The sequence below is a fragment of the Salminus brasiliensis genome, chromosome 7, assembly GCF_030463535.1.
Source record: "Salminus brasiliensis chromosome 7, fSalBra1.hap2, whole genome shotgun sequence".
Classification (NCBI taxonomy): Eukaryota; Metazoa; Chordata; class Actinopteri; order Characiformes; family Bryconidae; genus Salminus; species Salminus brasiliensis.
In genome coordinates, this window is record NC_132884.1 from 43,201,012 (window position 1) to 43,217,348 (window position 16,337).

Here is a 16,337-nt window from a genome sequence, read left to right on the forward strand (position 1 = left end):
CTCAGAAGCTGTAGATGAAAGAGTTACTGGAAATACTGGGCTGAATATCGCTATGATGCTGTGACCCTGATAGATTTGGTTCTAGTCCATGCAGGCCATTACATAATTACTGTGTTGACCTGAGCAATTATCTAACATCAACTACTGCCCCCTACTGGTAGAACTCATTGTTCCTTATTCTGAACCACCCAGAACACCGGTGTAAACAGGGTGAGCGCCCTTCAAAGGGTGTAGTCATAGCTGCAGGAAACATACATGACACCTGGAGATTGAGCTGAACTGGTCTGGGTGGGTTCAGACTGGTTAGGTTTGATCTGAGATCAGAGGCGTTTAGGGTGAGAATCCTGGAGAGGTTTTCTGATTTGCTGCTGGAAATAGTTCAGACGCACTAGCCTAGATTTCCCTTCTAGTTTCTCCAGAGGAACAAGAGCATGCGCTGAGGGGGGAGTAAAAAAAAGACTGAATTTGGGTCATAGAGAGAGAGAGAGAGAGAGAGAGAGAGAGAGATGCCTGAAAGAGAGCAGAGAAAGTTCCCTGAAGACACTGGAATTCAGCTCATTCTTCTCTCTGACCTGCAAAAAGGCAAACGGCACAAAGCTCATCCACTAAAAGCTTGGGTGTAAAACTTTCATGGACTTTACGCTTGAAACCTCTTGCAGATGTTTATCCATAAATGAATCACAACTCTGTACATTTTAATGACCTTATAATTGTCATTTGTGGAACTACAACCTAATTATTCATTTGTTGTCACAGGTCTGTCCACTAGAGGGCGGTGGAGAATCAGTGATGTGGTTGGAGGTCCAATGCAGTGTTCCTTTGACCCTGGTCCTGGAGCTCTGCACATTGTTGAGGTTTCCTGAACATGTCTAACACTCCTGATTCCAATCCCATCCTCAGCTAATCAACACATCTTTACTGGGTTGAACTGGGGTGATAGAGTCTTCCTAGAGTCTTTTTGTCTTCCTGACACAGTTACTGGAAAATGACGTGGGTCCCAGTTTAAATACCATTAATTAGTTCATAACAACTTTATAATAATCATACTTTATTATCATAAACAAAAAGGTCAACAGTGCCACATTCCTCCACACTTAGTTGAAGCTCAGTTGTTGGCAGCTGTGGGTTCTCCATCAGTCAGTGTTGATCATCAGATCAGCTCATTAACATATGAAGAGACTACTCTCACAGTCTGAGCTCTGAGTGATGTTGCTGAGCTTCGCCTCTTAAGCTGTGCTGATCTTCACATTTGGAGCTGATGAGTTTCACAGTTTACATTAAGAGCCTTTCTGATGTAGACACTGAGGTTCTGGTCCCTTCTGTTCTACAGAAACGAAGCAGAAACTGTCCACCATGTCTGCACAGTAGACTAGAAGTGGAGACGGACTTACCTACACATTTGGTAGACCCGCCCCTTCTCCCAGACCGAGCCTCAGTGTCTCAGACCGTCTTCATTGAGCTTCCAGTGCAGAAGCAGAGCGGATTTCCCCCTGGATTCCCAAATTGTCCAGGAAGTGGACGCTCCAACAGTGGAGCTCATGTAAGTTCCTCTACAGCTCAACTCCTCCATGTACTCAACAGAGACAACGCCATGCAGGTCCTGCTGCAGAACACCGGTCTCTTCCAGCCAAGCGTCTGATATGAAGAAAGATCAAACTAAACAAGAGGAAATGAGAAGGTCAGGTGATGATCTTTGAGTTAAATGCCGATCCTGATTGGGCTTTAATAGTAGAAACCTATTGAGGAAGATCTGCTGAAGCTGAGAAGTTTAACACTGACTGATAGGGATGACAATGGAAGAACAGGAAGCAGAAACACTTTATAAGGTATTTATGACCTAATTAATAAACAAACAAACAGTAAAACATGTATAAACCTTTACAATACATTGCTTGTTCTGTATCTAGAACAAAGCATAAACTATTTCAAAAAGCTGTAATTATAGACTTTTTTAGAGTTTCATACTAATGAATGCTACAGTTGACAATGAATGTTTGCTAAGTGCACCTTGAGGAATACAATGTAGAATAAAATATAACATACATTATATGGACAAAAGTATTGGGACATGTGTTCGTTCATTGTTTCTTTTGAAATCAAGACTTTCAAAAGAGCTGATCCTGCTTTTGTTAGAGTAACTGTCTCTACTGTCCAGAGAAGAAGACTTTCTACTAGATTTTGGAGAAAGAGCATTGCTGTGAGGATTTGATTGCATTCAGCAAGATCAGAATGTTAGATGATAGCCAGCCCACCTCATCATCTCCAACTGCCCAACTCATTCCATTTAAAAGTACTGGATGGAGCTCCACCACCATCATTCCAGAGAACACAGTTCTTCCACTGCTCCCCAGCTCAATGCTGAGGGGCTTTATACCCCTCTACTAGCCCACACCTGGTATTATATTGGCAGTACTTCTCTACAGGGACTAGTCAAGCTGTGTCAGCAATGGCTGCAACTTAAAGTAGCTGAATGCATTCATTAGAAGCGGTGTCCACAAACATTTGCACATATACGTTTTGAACCTCTGTTTTAGCATCAGTCATTATACGTGCTTAGCACAGGCTTGGAATGAACCCACAGCCACTCATGCAAGCAAGTGGTTTAAATCATTGTATCAGCACTTCTAATCCAGTAACTGGAGCTCAGTCAGTGTCGATAACTCTGCCCGAGTGCCAGATTGGCTTTTAATGAGACAAGCTGTTTGATTGTGACGCTAACGTTTACAAAATGACGCATTTTTCTGTCAATGCACTTTTGTTATATTATCTAACATGTGGTGCAAAAAAAAGGCTCGAAATCAGGCCCGACCAGGACGAATGTGACTTTCGGCAGATGCAATCGCTGGATCGCAAGTGCTTCCATATGAGAGTCCTCTCTCTCTAATCAACACTCATGCTGGAACACATCATATGGTACGTGGCTTTGGTAGCGTCCGCGCTTACTGGGGTTCATTACAGGATCCAGCGTGATGCAATTTCCGCCCAGATCTGTGCGATCTGAACACTCGATGTGATTTACTGCAGTTCCTTAGTGATAACAAAGGCCTAAGATTAGGTCATGAGGGCAGTTAGTCAGAAGTGGCAACGGCACTTAAACGTGTGACACTGATGAGCCTTTAACTGCCTGCGTTGCTCATCTAGATTAAAAACAGATAAGGAATCAGATGTTTATAGAGCATGGAGTGTGTGGCAGTGTGCGGGAACAGAGAAACGACACATTTCTGTACAAAATAAGTATTTTACTGTAGTACACAGACTCAGTCATCTTGGCCAAGCGCCATATGCGAAGGCTGGCCATTTAGAAACAAAACAAAATCAATATTTGACATGAATAATGGGCTTTTTTATGGAGAGATGAGGAGGGAGTGCATTCCGTGGACTTCTGCTTTTCTTGGCACAGACAGAAGGATTTACTGTAGACGAGGGAGGCTGGACCTCTGAGACGCGTAAGGCTTTGGTGTCTTCAAACATGCCTTCAGAAAGTAAATGGGGAAGGATTGTGCACCAATATGAATTATCAAAATCAAATGACAAAACCAAAACAATACAATAACAATTACAACAACAATTACAACAATGAAGTGGATCAAAGGGCAATGTGGATCAAAGGGCAAGACGTCATCAAGAGGTGTGTGTACCATTTGAAGTGCATTTCCACTGTTCCTTCTGTACTGTGGTAATAAAACCGGGTCTGAAAAGACACTACATTTCATATTCACACACACACACACACACACACACACACACACACATACACACGCACACACATACACACACACATATGCACACACATACGCACACACACACTTACCCCACGCAATTAGACCAGCATTCACAGATTCATCAGATATCAGGGTAATAACTACCCGGCTGAAAAATCCAGCTCAAGGCCAGTTTCTGCTGGTTGCTGCTTTCAGAGGGTCTAAGCTGGTCTTTAATGGTCAATGTGGTTGCAAAGCTGGTCATTCAGGCAAAAGCACACTGTATGCTGGTAAACCGGCATATGGTATGTTGGATTTAATTTTGGTCATGCTGGTCAACCAGTTTGGTCTTTCTGGACAACCAGCTTGGTCTTGCTGGTCCACTACTATGACCAGCATACCAAGCTTGATGGTGCTGGTCATGCTGGTCAACCAGCATGGTGTTTCTGGTCATGTTGGTTGACAAGCTTGGTGGTGATGTTTATGCTGGTCGACCAGTTTGGTAAGGCTGGTTCTACTGGTTAACCAGTTTGGTTCTGCTGGACAACCAGCTTGGTCTTGCTGGTCCACTACTATGACCAGCATACCAAGCTTGATTATGCTGGTCATGCTGGTCAACCAGCTTGGTCTTGCTGGTCGACCAGCTTGGTGGTGATGTTTATGCTGGTTAACCAGCTCGGTCTTGCTGGTCGACCAGCTTGGTGGTGATGTTTATGCTGGTTGACCAGTTTGGTAATGCTGGTCGAACTGGTTAACCAGCTCGGTCTTGCTGGTGGACTAGTATTTGCTTGATGGTGCTGGTCATGCTGGTCGACTAGCTTGGTGATGATGTTTATGCTTGTCAAACTTAGTCATGCTGGTTATTTAGCTCAGTTCGATTGATCAAGCTTATAGACCAGCTTATCCATCAAACTCAAGCAAAAACAAACCCTGGTCTGGAAATAAGCTACACTAGTCAACCAGCTTAACCTCCTTGACCCTCTTGTGCTGACCAGACACAGGGTAGTCACACCTTCTCTAGTCCATCAGTGAGAGAAGGAATCTATTTTCTCCTGTCATCTCCTGGAGCTGCTTTACTGTAGATCACTCCTCTCACTCTGGAGCTGCTGCTTTACTGTAGATCACTCCTCTTACTCTGAAGCTGCTTTACTGTAGATCACTCCTCTCACTCTAGAGCTGCTTTACTGTAGATCACTCCTCTCACTCTGGAGCTGCTGCTTTACTGTAGATCACTCCTCTTACTCTGAAGCTGCTTTACTGTAGATCACTCCTCTCACTCTAGAGCTGCTTTACTGTAGATCACTCCTCTCACTCTGGAGCTGCTGCTTTACTGTAGATCACTCCTCTCACTCTGAAGCTGCTTTACTGTAGATCACTCCTCTCACTCTGGAGCTGCTTTACTGTAAATCACTCCTCTCACTCTGGAGCTGCTGCTTTACTGTAGATCACTCCTCTCACTCTGGAGCTGCTGCTTTACTGTAGATCACTCCTCTCACTCTGGAGCTGCTTTACTGTAGATCACTCCTCTCACTCTAGAGCTGCTTTACTGTAAATCACTCCTCTCACTCTGGAGCTGCTGCTTTACTGTAGATCACTCCTCTCACTCTGGAGCTGCTGCTTTACTGTAGATCACCCCTCTCACTCTGGAGCTGCTTTACTGTAGATCACTCCTCTCACTCTGGAGCTGCTGCTTTACTGTAGATCACTCCTCTCACTCTGGAGCTGCTTTACTGTAGATCACTCCTCTCACTCTGGAGCTGCTGCTTTACTGTAGATCACTCCTCTCACTCTGGAGCTGCTGCTTTACTGTAGATCACTCCTCTCACTCTGGAGCTGCTGCTTTACCGTAGATCACTCCTCTCACTCTGGAGCTGCTGCTTTACCGTAGATCACTCCTCTCACTCTGGAGCTGCTGCTTTACTGTAGATCACTCCTCTCACTCTGGAGCTGCTGCTTTACTGTAGATCACTCCTCTCACTCTGGAGCTGCTGATTTACTGTAGATCACTCCTCTCACTCTGAAGCTGCTTTACTGTAGATCACTCCTCTCACTCTGGAGCTTCTTTACTGTAGATCACTCCTTTCACTCTGGAGCTTCTTTACTGTAGATCACTCCTCTCACTCTGGAGCTGCAGGGTTTTATTTTACACCACAAGAGAGAAGATCCAAACTGAGAGGAACAGAGTTAAACACTCTTCAGATTTTGATTCCCTGGCCAAAACACCACTCTACACCAGTAAGGGTTCTTGGGTAAGACTCCTAACTCCACATTCTCCCACCTGTGGAACGTCTTTCACCTGTAAGATGTCTGCATAAGAGCTTTAGAGAAATCTGGTAAATGTCAGGCTGCTTTCAGACAGCAGAGATCCATGATCCATGTCTTCTACATGTCTTATCTGTTTTAGGCTACCGTCCACAGAAACACATGTTTTAGTAGACTGTGAACTGGGGCTTTTGGAAACACTCTCAGTTTCCAGTGTTTTTGTGTGGACAGTTTTTGAAAATGCTGACCTCAAATTTGCTCAAATTTGGCTGAAAACACGATAAAGCTCAATTTCCCTGCCTGATCAGGAGAGCATCTGTGGGTTAGAGAAATCCTTTGTTGTTAGTAACTGTGCTTTAGCGTCACACCACACGTATGTCTAGTTTGGATGTTAAGCTGCTTCTTGAAGAATTTCCCTAGTCATTGTGAGGTGTTAGCACCTCCTGCTGGGCTGGCATGATCCCCGCAGCATTCTCATGTGGAAGACGAGATCTAAAGAGAAGAGAAATGCTCCTGGGGATGAAGAGAAAACCTGCTTTTTAAAACGTATCCAGATACGAGTGGATTGGGTTTCAAATGCAAGCAACCCATCTGTGACAAAGTCAAGAATGAGAGGAGTAAAGCTTTAAAGCAACATTATGCAAAATTTTAAAGCAGCGTTAATTAGTTCACTACAGGCTGTATTCATTACCACAGGGGGCGCTATTTGGCAATAGATGGAACAAGCTGTAACTTGCACAATTGTTTGTTCTAACTAAATTAAAAAAGAAATATTGGGCTGTTTTATGTTTTTCATTGTACCGTACTCGTAACTACGGTGGGCCTGAACTGCACAAAATACGCTATCTAACCAGTAAAGGTTAATTAATTACCACCATTAATAAGCACTAGGCTCCTACCTTTTACAGCACCAGGAGTAGATATATAGAGAGGATGGTTGAAGAAAATCCTTTTCTCATATTGTTTTACAGAATTAAACTTTGCTATCTTTACCACAGTCAACTACTACTACTCTTCAGGCAGGAAAGTGACCTACAGGAGCTGACACCAGTAGGTAACTTCCTCATTCTGGAACAGCTTCTGTAATGCTGTGCTTCTGCAGTTTATGCCAGCTTTCTGGTCTATAACCGATGTTGGTACACAACTGGCTACAGCAGTGGCCTCCAAAAATGAGTGATGATGTAAAGTGGAGCTTTTTCAGTTTCCTTTATTTACTTAAGCTGGGTGAAAAAGTCCCAGAAAAATCGTATCTGGTATTATTGTTCACTGGAAACAGTCAGACATCCCTACCAGGCTAAGCCCTGTGAGAGATGCTGGATGCACCACTGCAGAAGCTCCATTGCAATTCCACCAAGAACATTTTGAGATGTTACTTTTCTTCTACATGGAAATTTACTTTTACTTTTACTGCCATCATTATTTATTTAAAGTAACAATGCCTGTACTTATTTGAGTATGGGTTCAGGCTATTCCACACAGCTCTGATGAGTATGTAGACATGAGTATAACAGATGATGCACAGCATAGACCCATCCAGTTACTATGAACACTGATTAAACAGCACATGTACTTTTAAAAACATCAGCAAATCCATTCAAACTAAATAAAAACATACACTATATGTCCAGATACTTGTGGACAGCCCTTCTAATAAATGCATCTAGCTACTTTCAATTGCACATATTGCAGAAACAGATGTGCAAATGCACACATTGCTTGTCTAGCCCTTAGTAGAGAATTACAGGACTAAAGATAGGACTTTCTGGAGCAGATACATTTAATCAAGTTGGCACCATGCTGCCTAATGATGCCAGGCGTGGGCTAGAGGGGTAAAAAGCCCCCCAACATTGAGCTGTGGAGCAGTGGAAGAACTGTGTTCTCTGGAATGATGGTGGTGGAGCTCCATCCAGTACTTTTGGGATGAGTTGGGGATGATAAGGTGGTGTATTAATCATCATCCAACATCCTGACCTCACTAACCCTCTTGTTGCTGAGTGCAATCAAATCCTTACAGCAATGCTCCTTCTCCAACATCTAGTAGAAAGTCTTCCTCTATGGACAGTAGAGACAGTTACTCAAACAAAAGCAGGAGAAACTCTTTTTAATAGCCTTGATTTCAGAAGAAACAATGAAGGAGCAGGTGTCCCAATACTTTTGTCCATTTAGTGATCCATCTGGTCGTTCACAGAATGTCCATTCCATCATCAGTCCAAGCCTTAAACAGTCCTTATATATTGTAGAGTGCCTGTAGGGACTTGAATACAGTGTGCTGTGCTAACCCTCATAGTCTTTAGGTATGAACACGCAGCATCACAAGCATCTTCTCCACAGCCCAAAGAGTTCGGACCTCTTCCATGGAATCAGCATCGGCAGATTCCAGTACGACAGTCCTGGAAAGTTGCCAAGACAATTAGTTGATAGCAATTAGCCTTTAGTGTGAGATCACCAGCCATGAAGGCAGAGAGAGAGAGAGAGAGAGACATAGAGTGAAAGAGCAAAATGTCAGATGCTTTCAGCAGCTTTCTGCTTTGGAGAAGATCAGTCGTCCAGTCCAGTTTGTTCTCCAAGACCTCACTTTCCAAACACTAGTGCAGAGTTCCTCGACTGCAAGACCGACTTCGCTCCAGCGGCTCCGAAGTTCTCCACATCAGAAATCGGCGGGACGGATCATCATGGCTGTGGTTTTTAGGGAGTAGCTGGGGCCTCGGAAATGGTGCCACTTGATGCCGTTGAGCTTCCGAATGTTCTGACCCAAAGTGTAGTACATGCCGTTCAGGTTGGAGAGGCCACACGCGTCAAACCACCAACCTGTAGCGTGAAGAGTTGAGGAAAGAGCTTGAGGGAATGTCCATGATGAAACACAAGTCATCCTCAGACACTCTTAACAATAAAAGGTGCTACAGAGGAATGTAAGGAATGATTTTTGTAATAGAGATGTCCTGAGGTTCTTCACACTCACACATCACTCACGTCTCTGGCATTACTCAAAGAACCAGTTGTAGCTCCTATATATTTTTTTTTAAAGTGTATCTCCAAACAGCAGCTTTACAGAAGAATTTTCAATGGAAATCAAAGTAAAAATATCTATTTATTTATTTAATTAATTTTGGAGTATTTTGAGAATTTTTGAGATTTATATTATGTCAAAATGTGAAAAAGCTGCAAGATGGAGATATAAGGTGTTTGAGTTACAGCAGTGATATACAACAACAACACTATCGCAGTTGCATCCACTTATGGTAGTGTTTTAGGCTGCAGATCTGGTAGCAACCCACAATCAGTTTTCATAAAAACCATGACAAATAAGTATAATAATAATAACTATAATACAATTATTAAAATATAAATAAAACTTGTTTAGAGTAAGAATTAAAGACCCATCAAAATTAAACCATGATTCAAATGTAAGTCACTGCATAAAAGCATCAGACAAATGCAGGAAATATAAATGTATATATTTGTAGATAGATTACTGCAGAATTCCTACTGCACATTTACTGCTGTACATCTCACATTAAAGCTGATGACTTATTTCTAACCTTTTTAACCATTTAAAGCATAAAACATCATACAATTCTTTAAAACTGGAGTTTTATTTGACCTTCATACCTTTTATTTAAAAAAAAAAGGTAAACAACTTAAATAACACTAATAGGACTTTTATTTTGTGTCATATTTAATACATTCAGAATTGATTGATTTTTTAAAAACAAACTAAAACATTAAAGTCATAAAACTGTTTAACTCCTGATTACTTTTACACGTCATTTCAAATTTAGAAATCTGAATGTGTTTTTCCTGTATGCATATTTTCTTAGTTCTTATTTTTTGTTTATCGTGTATTATTGTTAGTATTTATGCATTATTAAATAAGGGATAAATGCTATAGGATCATAATAAATATGTATTACTTCATAAATAATAATACATTTATCACAACAATGTTGCTAAGGTCTCAAAAACAGTGTTTCAAATATGATACACTTGTCTTTAAAAGGTTTAAAAGTGTAGTGTAGTACATATGTAGTGCATATATATAATTATATATAATTATTATATATATAGAATATATAAAATATTTAATATATATATTTTTTGGACAAGTTCTGTCCAGTCCGGCTGTCATTGGTTGCCGGTTTTTCAGTCACGACATCAACATCGTTATTCACGCCTGAGAACCAGGTGCCTTACCACACCTTACAGGATACTGAGTCATAAATATTGAATACAGTCCCGCTGCACTGGGAGGAGATCAGAGGCGTAAAGACTCTATTATAGGCACCACCCACTACAGAATGAGACCTACATCACCCAGAAATCAGGAGACCCTTTAGGATTTTTGGGAGAAGCAAATCGGCCTCAAACTTCTGATGGTGTCTGGTGCCTGGCCAGGCTGTAGTGTGTTAAAAATGTAAATGAGCCGAGCATTTCTCTGTTTATTTATATATTATATTTACCTTATTTATTTATTTATTCACTTTGATTTATGAGAAAGTAGCACTGACTTTATCAGTGTCACTGTTATTGGTGTCTAATAGTAACGATTGACTCTGTTTTATCAATAGTAAAGAACCCTATGGGCAAATCTTGGGCTTTCTTGTGATCCATAGTGGTTTCGTCCAGTGGAGCCGGTCAGGAAGCTGAAGTTTCAGAACATGTTGGAGGTACGGAAATGTGGAGGCTAGTTAAAGCGAACCCGACACCTCCGAGCAGGACAGTCCACCTCTGTTTCTCTTCTCTCCATTTCTGGACTCACTCGCCCTCTCCACCGGCTTCGTGTGTTTTGACTGATATGAGTCCCCACTGTGGGCAAAGTATCTCCTAACCTTTTAAAGCAAACTGTGATTCTTCTGAAGGGTCCAGACCAGCCCTCCTCAGAGTGACCCCCGCAGGTCTAAGTGTGATTGGATTAATATCACTTTGCTCAATGCCTGTTTAGATTGGACTGGGTGGGGTGGCGGCTCCATCTTTAAGCTGTTTGATTATGAATGGCTATGCAAACACAGAGGGCCATTCTGAGGTCCCAGACTGGTTTTAATGCAATTAGCAATTAATAGACTGTTTACTTTGGAGATCATTAGAGGCTGAACTGAATCGTGGGATTGAGTAAACTGTTTGAACAGAGGGCCACACGCTGCGAGAGGGTGGAGAAGCCTGGAGTTCGGGAATGTGTCTTTGACTAACTGGACGTTTGGTGGACGAGTAAGGTAAGACAGTGAGGCCTTAGTGTTTTTTGAGTGATGATGATTTGGTGCAGTTTTAGGGGCTGTCTGGCTTTATGTCATATTATTATATTATCATTAATATATTACATTTATTAATGTTTAATTCTTTTGTTATTTTCTTTGTTATTGATGTAATAATTTGTATATCAACATACATTTAGCAATGTGTAGATCGGACCGATGCAACAGAACTGGACCTGTTCTGGCCTGTGGATTAGCGAATAGCCTGTCTACAGTGAAGCATGGCGGCGGCTCAGTGATGCTCTGGGCTGCTTTGCTTCCTCTGGCTCTGGAAACCTGCAGCGTCATTGGATGTCATTGGACCTTCCAACAGGACAATGACCCCAAACACACCTCAAAATCCACCAAGGCTTGATTTCAGAAGAAGTCCTGGCAGATTCTGGAGTGGTCGTCACAGTCGTCTAACTTGAACCCCATAGAAAATCTTTGGTGGGATGTGAAGAAGGCGGCTGCAGCAGCAAATTCGAATATCAGTGAAGTGGTGGACACTGCCCATGAGGACTGGGCTGAGCTTCCTCAGGAACTCTGCTGCCAGAAGCTACTAAGTACTGAAGACGCTGGTGATGAAGGGGTTGAGTAAAGTGTGTGTGGAGTATACTTTTGATTGCAACTGTATGCAGAGTTTTACTGATCAGTTTTTACATTAAATTCTTCAATATGAAGAGTTTTTAAGGGTTCTAAAGGCAGCGGTTCTATATAGAACCAAAACAATTCAAAAGCACCTTTGGTGTAAGCCAATCTTTTGAACATATAAATAACAACATGTCCAATGTCCAATTCAGCCTTTTTATCTATGAGTGCCATGTGACAACAGTTTTGAGTTAGAAAAGCCATTGATTACATTTTTTTTGTCAATCAATCAATCAATCAATTATTTAGTTTGATGGAAACGAATGAATGTCCAGCTGTCATTGTTTCATTAATTAATTACTTAATTATTAATTTAATTGCAATTTACACAGGAGCTTGATCAAAGTGTAGTGTTTTCACACATACACAACACTAAATGCCCATGAATGATTAAAAAGTGTCAAAGTAAATGATTCAGAGGTGTGTGAGTCACAGAAACCATCCTCACCTCCAGTCAGCATTAGTGCACACTTGCAAAGGCAGTTGTCGTTGTCGGAGTCCCGGGTGCTGAAGCTGGTGCCGTGCGATGCCAGGCTGCTGTGCTGTCCAGCTGTGCCACTGTAGCCCCTCAGCAGAAGTCTGGACACAGAAAATCAGCAGATTTTCAGAGATTACTGCAGAACGAGCAGAGCGTTATGGTTGCAAACAAACACATTCTTCTGCATGAAATCCACACACTCATTGGCCAGTGATTCAGAAACAACCCCTAAATAATGCACTATACTGATAAAAGTATTTGGACACTTGCTCAGTCGTTGTTTTCCTCTGAAATCAAGGTTATTAAAAGAGTTGATTCTGCTTCTGTTGGAGTAACTGTCTCTACTGTCCAGAGAAGAAGACTTTCTACTAGATTCTGGAGCAACATTGCTGTGAGGATTCGATTGCATTCAGCAACAAGAGTGTTAGTAAGGTCAGGGTGTTGAATGATGACGATCACCACCCCACCTCATCATCCCCAACTCCTCAACTCACCCCATCCGAAAGTTCAATGCTGGGGGGCTTTAAAACCCTTTTAGCCCACCCCTGGCTTTAGGCAGCATGGTGCCAATAGCTTCATGATGTTGATCTGCTCCAGATTCTATTGGCAGTACTTCTCTACAGGGACTAGACAAGCTGTGTGTGTGCATTTGCACATCTGTGTCAGCAATGTGTGCAGCTTAAAGCAGCTGGATGTATTCATTAAAAAGGGGTGTCCATAAATATTTGGACATGTAGTGTATTTGTAACTGTTCACTGAAGTGTGGCTTTTATGTAGAACATAAATGTGCACTACCTGTACTGCTGCTTTTCACCGGCGAGCTGGAATTTTTCATACAGTGAGTACGGAGTGTTCCCCTCCCAGTCCCTCAGCTCCACTCTGAGGGAGTACTGGGAGCGGGCGGTGATCAGGTGCACAGCCTCATTGCCCAGCCAGTGTTCTCCACCGGGGTCACCAAAGCCCTGAGGAAAGAACATCAGCAGATATTTTAACTTTACAACAGTGCAACAGATTTAATAAGACGAGCCACTTTATATTTAGCGTAGTTACACATTAATAACATGTGCAATAACAGAATAACTACTAGTGATGAATTCACCATTACATCCTTTATTGAAATACAGCTTATTTAACTACGTGTGCATTACTTCTGTAACGTATACCAGGTGTGTAACAACTAACCGGGTTAGTCCTAATTAATTGTCAAATCGTTTAATAGTTTCACCATAGCAGTGTGGGATACAGTTTTCTGGCTGCTATATGGTTGCTAGTTGGTCGCTATGGTGTAACTAGGTGGTAGGTATTATGTTGCTAGATGGTTGACATCCCAGGTGGTTGCTATGGTGTTGCTAAGTGGTTGCTAGACGGGTAGTGTTTTAAGTGTTTTAGGCGACTGCTATGGGGTTTTTAGGTGGTTACTATGGTAGTTGCAATGGTGGTTCCTCCTGGGGTCCCCATGTGGGGGGTTGGGATTGGTACTCCTTTCAGCCTCTCTGAAAGTCTACACTGCCATCGATTCTGTGCTGAAATGGTTGCTATGGAGTTAATATGGTATACTGGGCGGTTGCTTTGCAGTTGCTAAGGGGTTGCTAGATGGATACTGTAATGTTTTAGGTGGTTACTATGGTAGTTGCTATGGTCACTGAGGTGGTTGCCATGGAGTTGCTAGGTCTTTGCTAGCATATTGTTAGTTGGCTGCTGGGGGGTACTATTTTCAGCCTCTCTGAAAGCCAGCTCTGCAATGCTGAAATAGTTGCTATGGAGTTAATATGGTATCCCAAGTGGTTGCTATATGGTTGCTATTTGGTCGCTATGGTGTAGCTAGGTGGTAGCTATTATGTTGCTAGATGGATGACATGGTATCCCAGGTGGTTGCTATGGTGTTGCTAAGTGGTGGCTAGATGGGTAGTGTTTTAGGTGTTTTAGGTGATTGCTATGGAGTTTCTATGTGGTTACTATGGCAGTTGCAACATACTCCCACATGGTTAGGTCTTTGCTAGCATATTGTGTTAGTTGGCTCCTGGGGTCCCCATGTGGGGGGTTGAGGTTGGTACTCTTTCCAGCCTCTCTGAAAGTCTGCTGAAAGTCTGTGGGCTTGAGGGGTATGGAGCCCTCCAGCATTGGGCCTGAAGGGTTCTCTGGAGTGATGGACCTCTAGCCAATACTTCAACATCAGCACTTAGCTGAATACAATCAAATGCTTACAGCAGCGTTCTAATTTAAAGCCTTTCCAGAAGTGTAGAGGCTATTACTGCAACCCCTGGAAGAGCAGGTGTCTTGGACATATAGTGTACGGTATGAAAAGTGCGGACGCTCAGCAACACACTGGAGAAAGTGAACCTTCATAACTGTGTGAAACACTCCAGCTGATGTTTTACTGCACGGCTATTTTAGGAGGATCGCACAGCGAAAGCACCAGGCTTTCTAAAAACACTGTGAATGCCTGCAGTGACGCCAGGCTGTCAGATGCTGTTTTAGTCCCCATGTTTCATTCTTCGGGTGATTTGTTAGCTTATGTCATCGGAACGAAGCCAAGCTCTTCATCAAGTCTTCCACTGAATAAGTAAGAAAACATTTGGTAACTGTTCTCTTTCTGTGTAAATATTATCCAGCCCTGTGCGTGTCGTCCCACGAACCAATGTAAAGCAAGGACAGAGCGTCCTCTCCGCTTTAACACCAACAATATAATGGCTCAGTAGATTACTGGGTCCTGAGCCAGATCCAGGGTTGCCTGGGTAACCTCTCAGAATGCTGCTGGGTGCCAGGGCTTTATGTGTGAGTGTGTGTGAGTGTGTGTGTGTGTGTGTGTGTGTGTGTGTGTGTGTGTGTGTGTGTGTGTATACTCACCATTTTGTACTCTTTCCAGCCTCTCTGAAAGTCTACGCTGCCATTGATTCTGCGCTGAAATACTGTCCAGCCTCCTCCACTGGTCTCCATGTCACAGAACACCTAAGACGACAGCACGGTCAGGGTTCGGGGGGGCAGTACCACATCCTCTGACATTCGTTATTCTTAATGTATTAAATGTAGAAGTTACTTCCTGTACATCATACGTAACTAGATTTCTTTTCTAGATGGTTGCTATGGTATACAAGTTGGTTGCTATGTGGTTGCTAGATAGTTGCTAAGTGATTATTATGGTGTTACTATGTATTTGCTATGGTGCTGCCAGATGTTGATATAGTACCCCAGGTGGTTGCATAAGCTATCCTGAGTGAAGGATGATGGATGATGGATGCTATAGTGATGGTGGTGGGTTGCTATGGAGTTGTTTAGTGAAAGCGAGGGAATTTCTAGATGGTTGCCATGGAGTTGGTAGGGTGTCCCAGGTGGTTGCTATGTAGTTGTTAGGTGGTTGCTATGGTGTTACTATGACACTGGTAGTGGTAGCTGTGATGTCGCTATATGGTTGATATAGTATTCCAGTTGGTTGCTATGGTGTATCTACCATACTGGTCATCTATAACTGGAGGAGGAGGAGAAGGACGTCAAGTTGCTTTCTGTGAAGCTGATTTGTGACATCATCAAGTTATGAAAAATGCATTACACAAATTTGGCTTGACTTTGATGTATAGTGAACTTTGATGTTTAGCAAACTTTCGATGTTTAGTGAACTTTTGATGTTTAGTGAACTTTTGATGTATACTGGAACAAAGTCAAAATGCCTTACAATGCACACCTGTGGTATATACAGCTATCTTATGGGAATCATTAGGTCAGTTAATGGCTCAGCATATAATAACGTTTGATGGCCAAGGAATTTTAGGCCGATTTCCAAGACCAGGTGCACCCCGGGGTGCAGACTCAGTCCCTGTACTGTGAGATGATAATGATCTCAGACACATTGCTAAAAGAACACCAGGACGAAGTCAGATACATTTCTCCCAAATCTCCAGATCTAGACATCTCACTCGTACCTGAGGCACACAGAGTCCACCTCTAAAATAGCTAATAAACTTCCCCTCATGATGAATGGTCTAATATCCCTCTACGCTCTGCTCAGAGACGTTCTGCAGCATT

The 16,337-nt window shown here is 42.5% G+C and overlaps 1 protein-coding gene across 1 annotated transcript in view; it reads right to left on the minus strand.

The window, feature by feature from the left end:
• Window positions 1-8,049: 8,049 nt before the first annotated feature.
• angpt4 (angiopoietin 4) overlaps window positions 8,050-16,337 on the minus strand; it is a 59,179-nt gene continuing 50,891 nt past the window's right edge. The window contains exons 6-9 of the mRNA XM_072684938.1: window positions 15,165-15,266; window positions 13,113-13,279; window positions 12,288-12,418; window positions 8,050-8,771 (exon numbers count right to left, since the gene is read on the minus strand). Coding sequence (XP_072541039.1) covers window positions 8,611-8,771; window positions 12,288-12,418; window positions 13,113-13,279; window positions 15,165-15,266 — 561 coding nt within the window. The 3' untranslated portion in view covers window positions 8,050-8,610. The remainder of the gene's footprint in view (window positions 8,772-12,287; window positions 12,419-13,112; window positions 13,280-15,164; window positions 15,267-16,337) is intronic.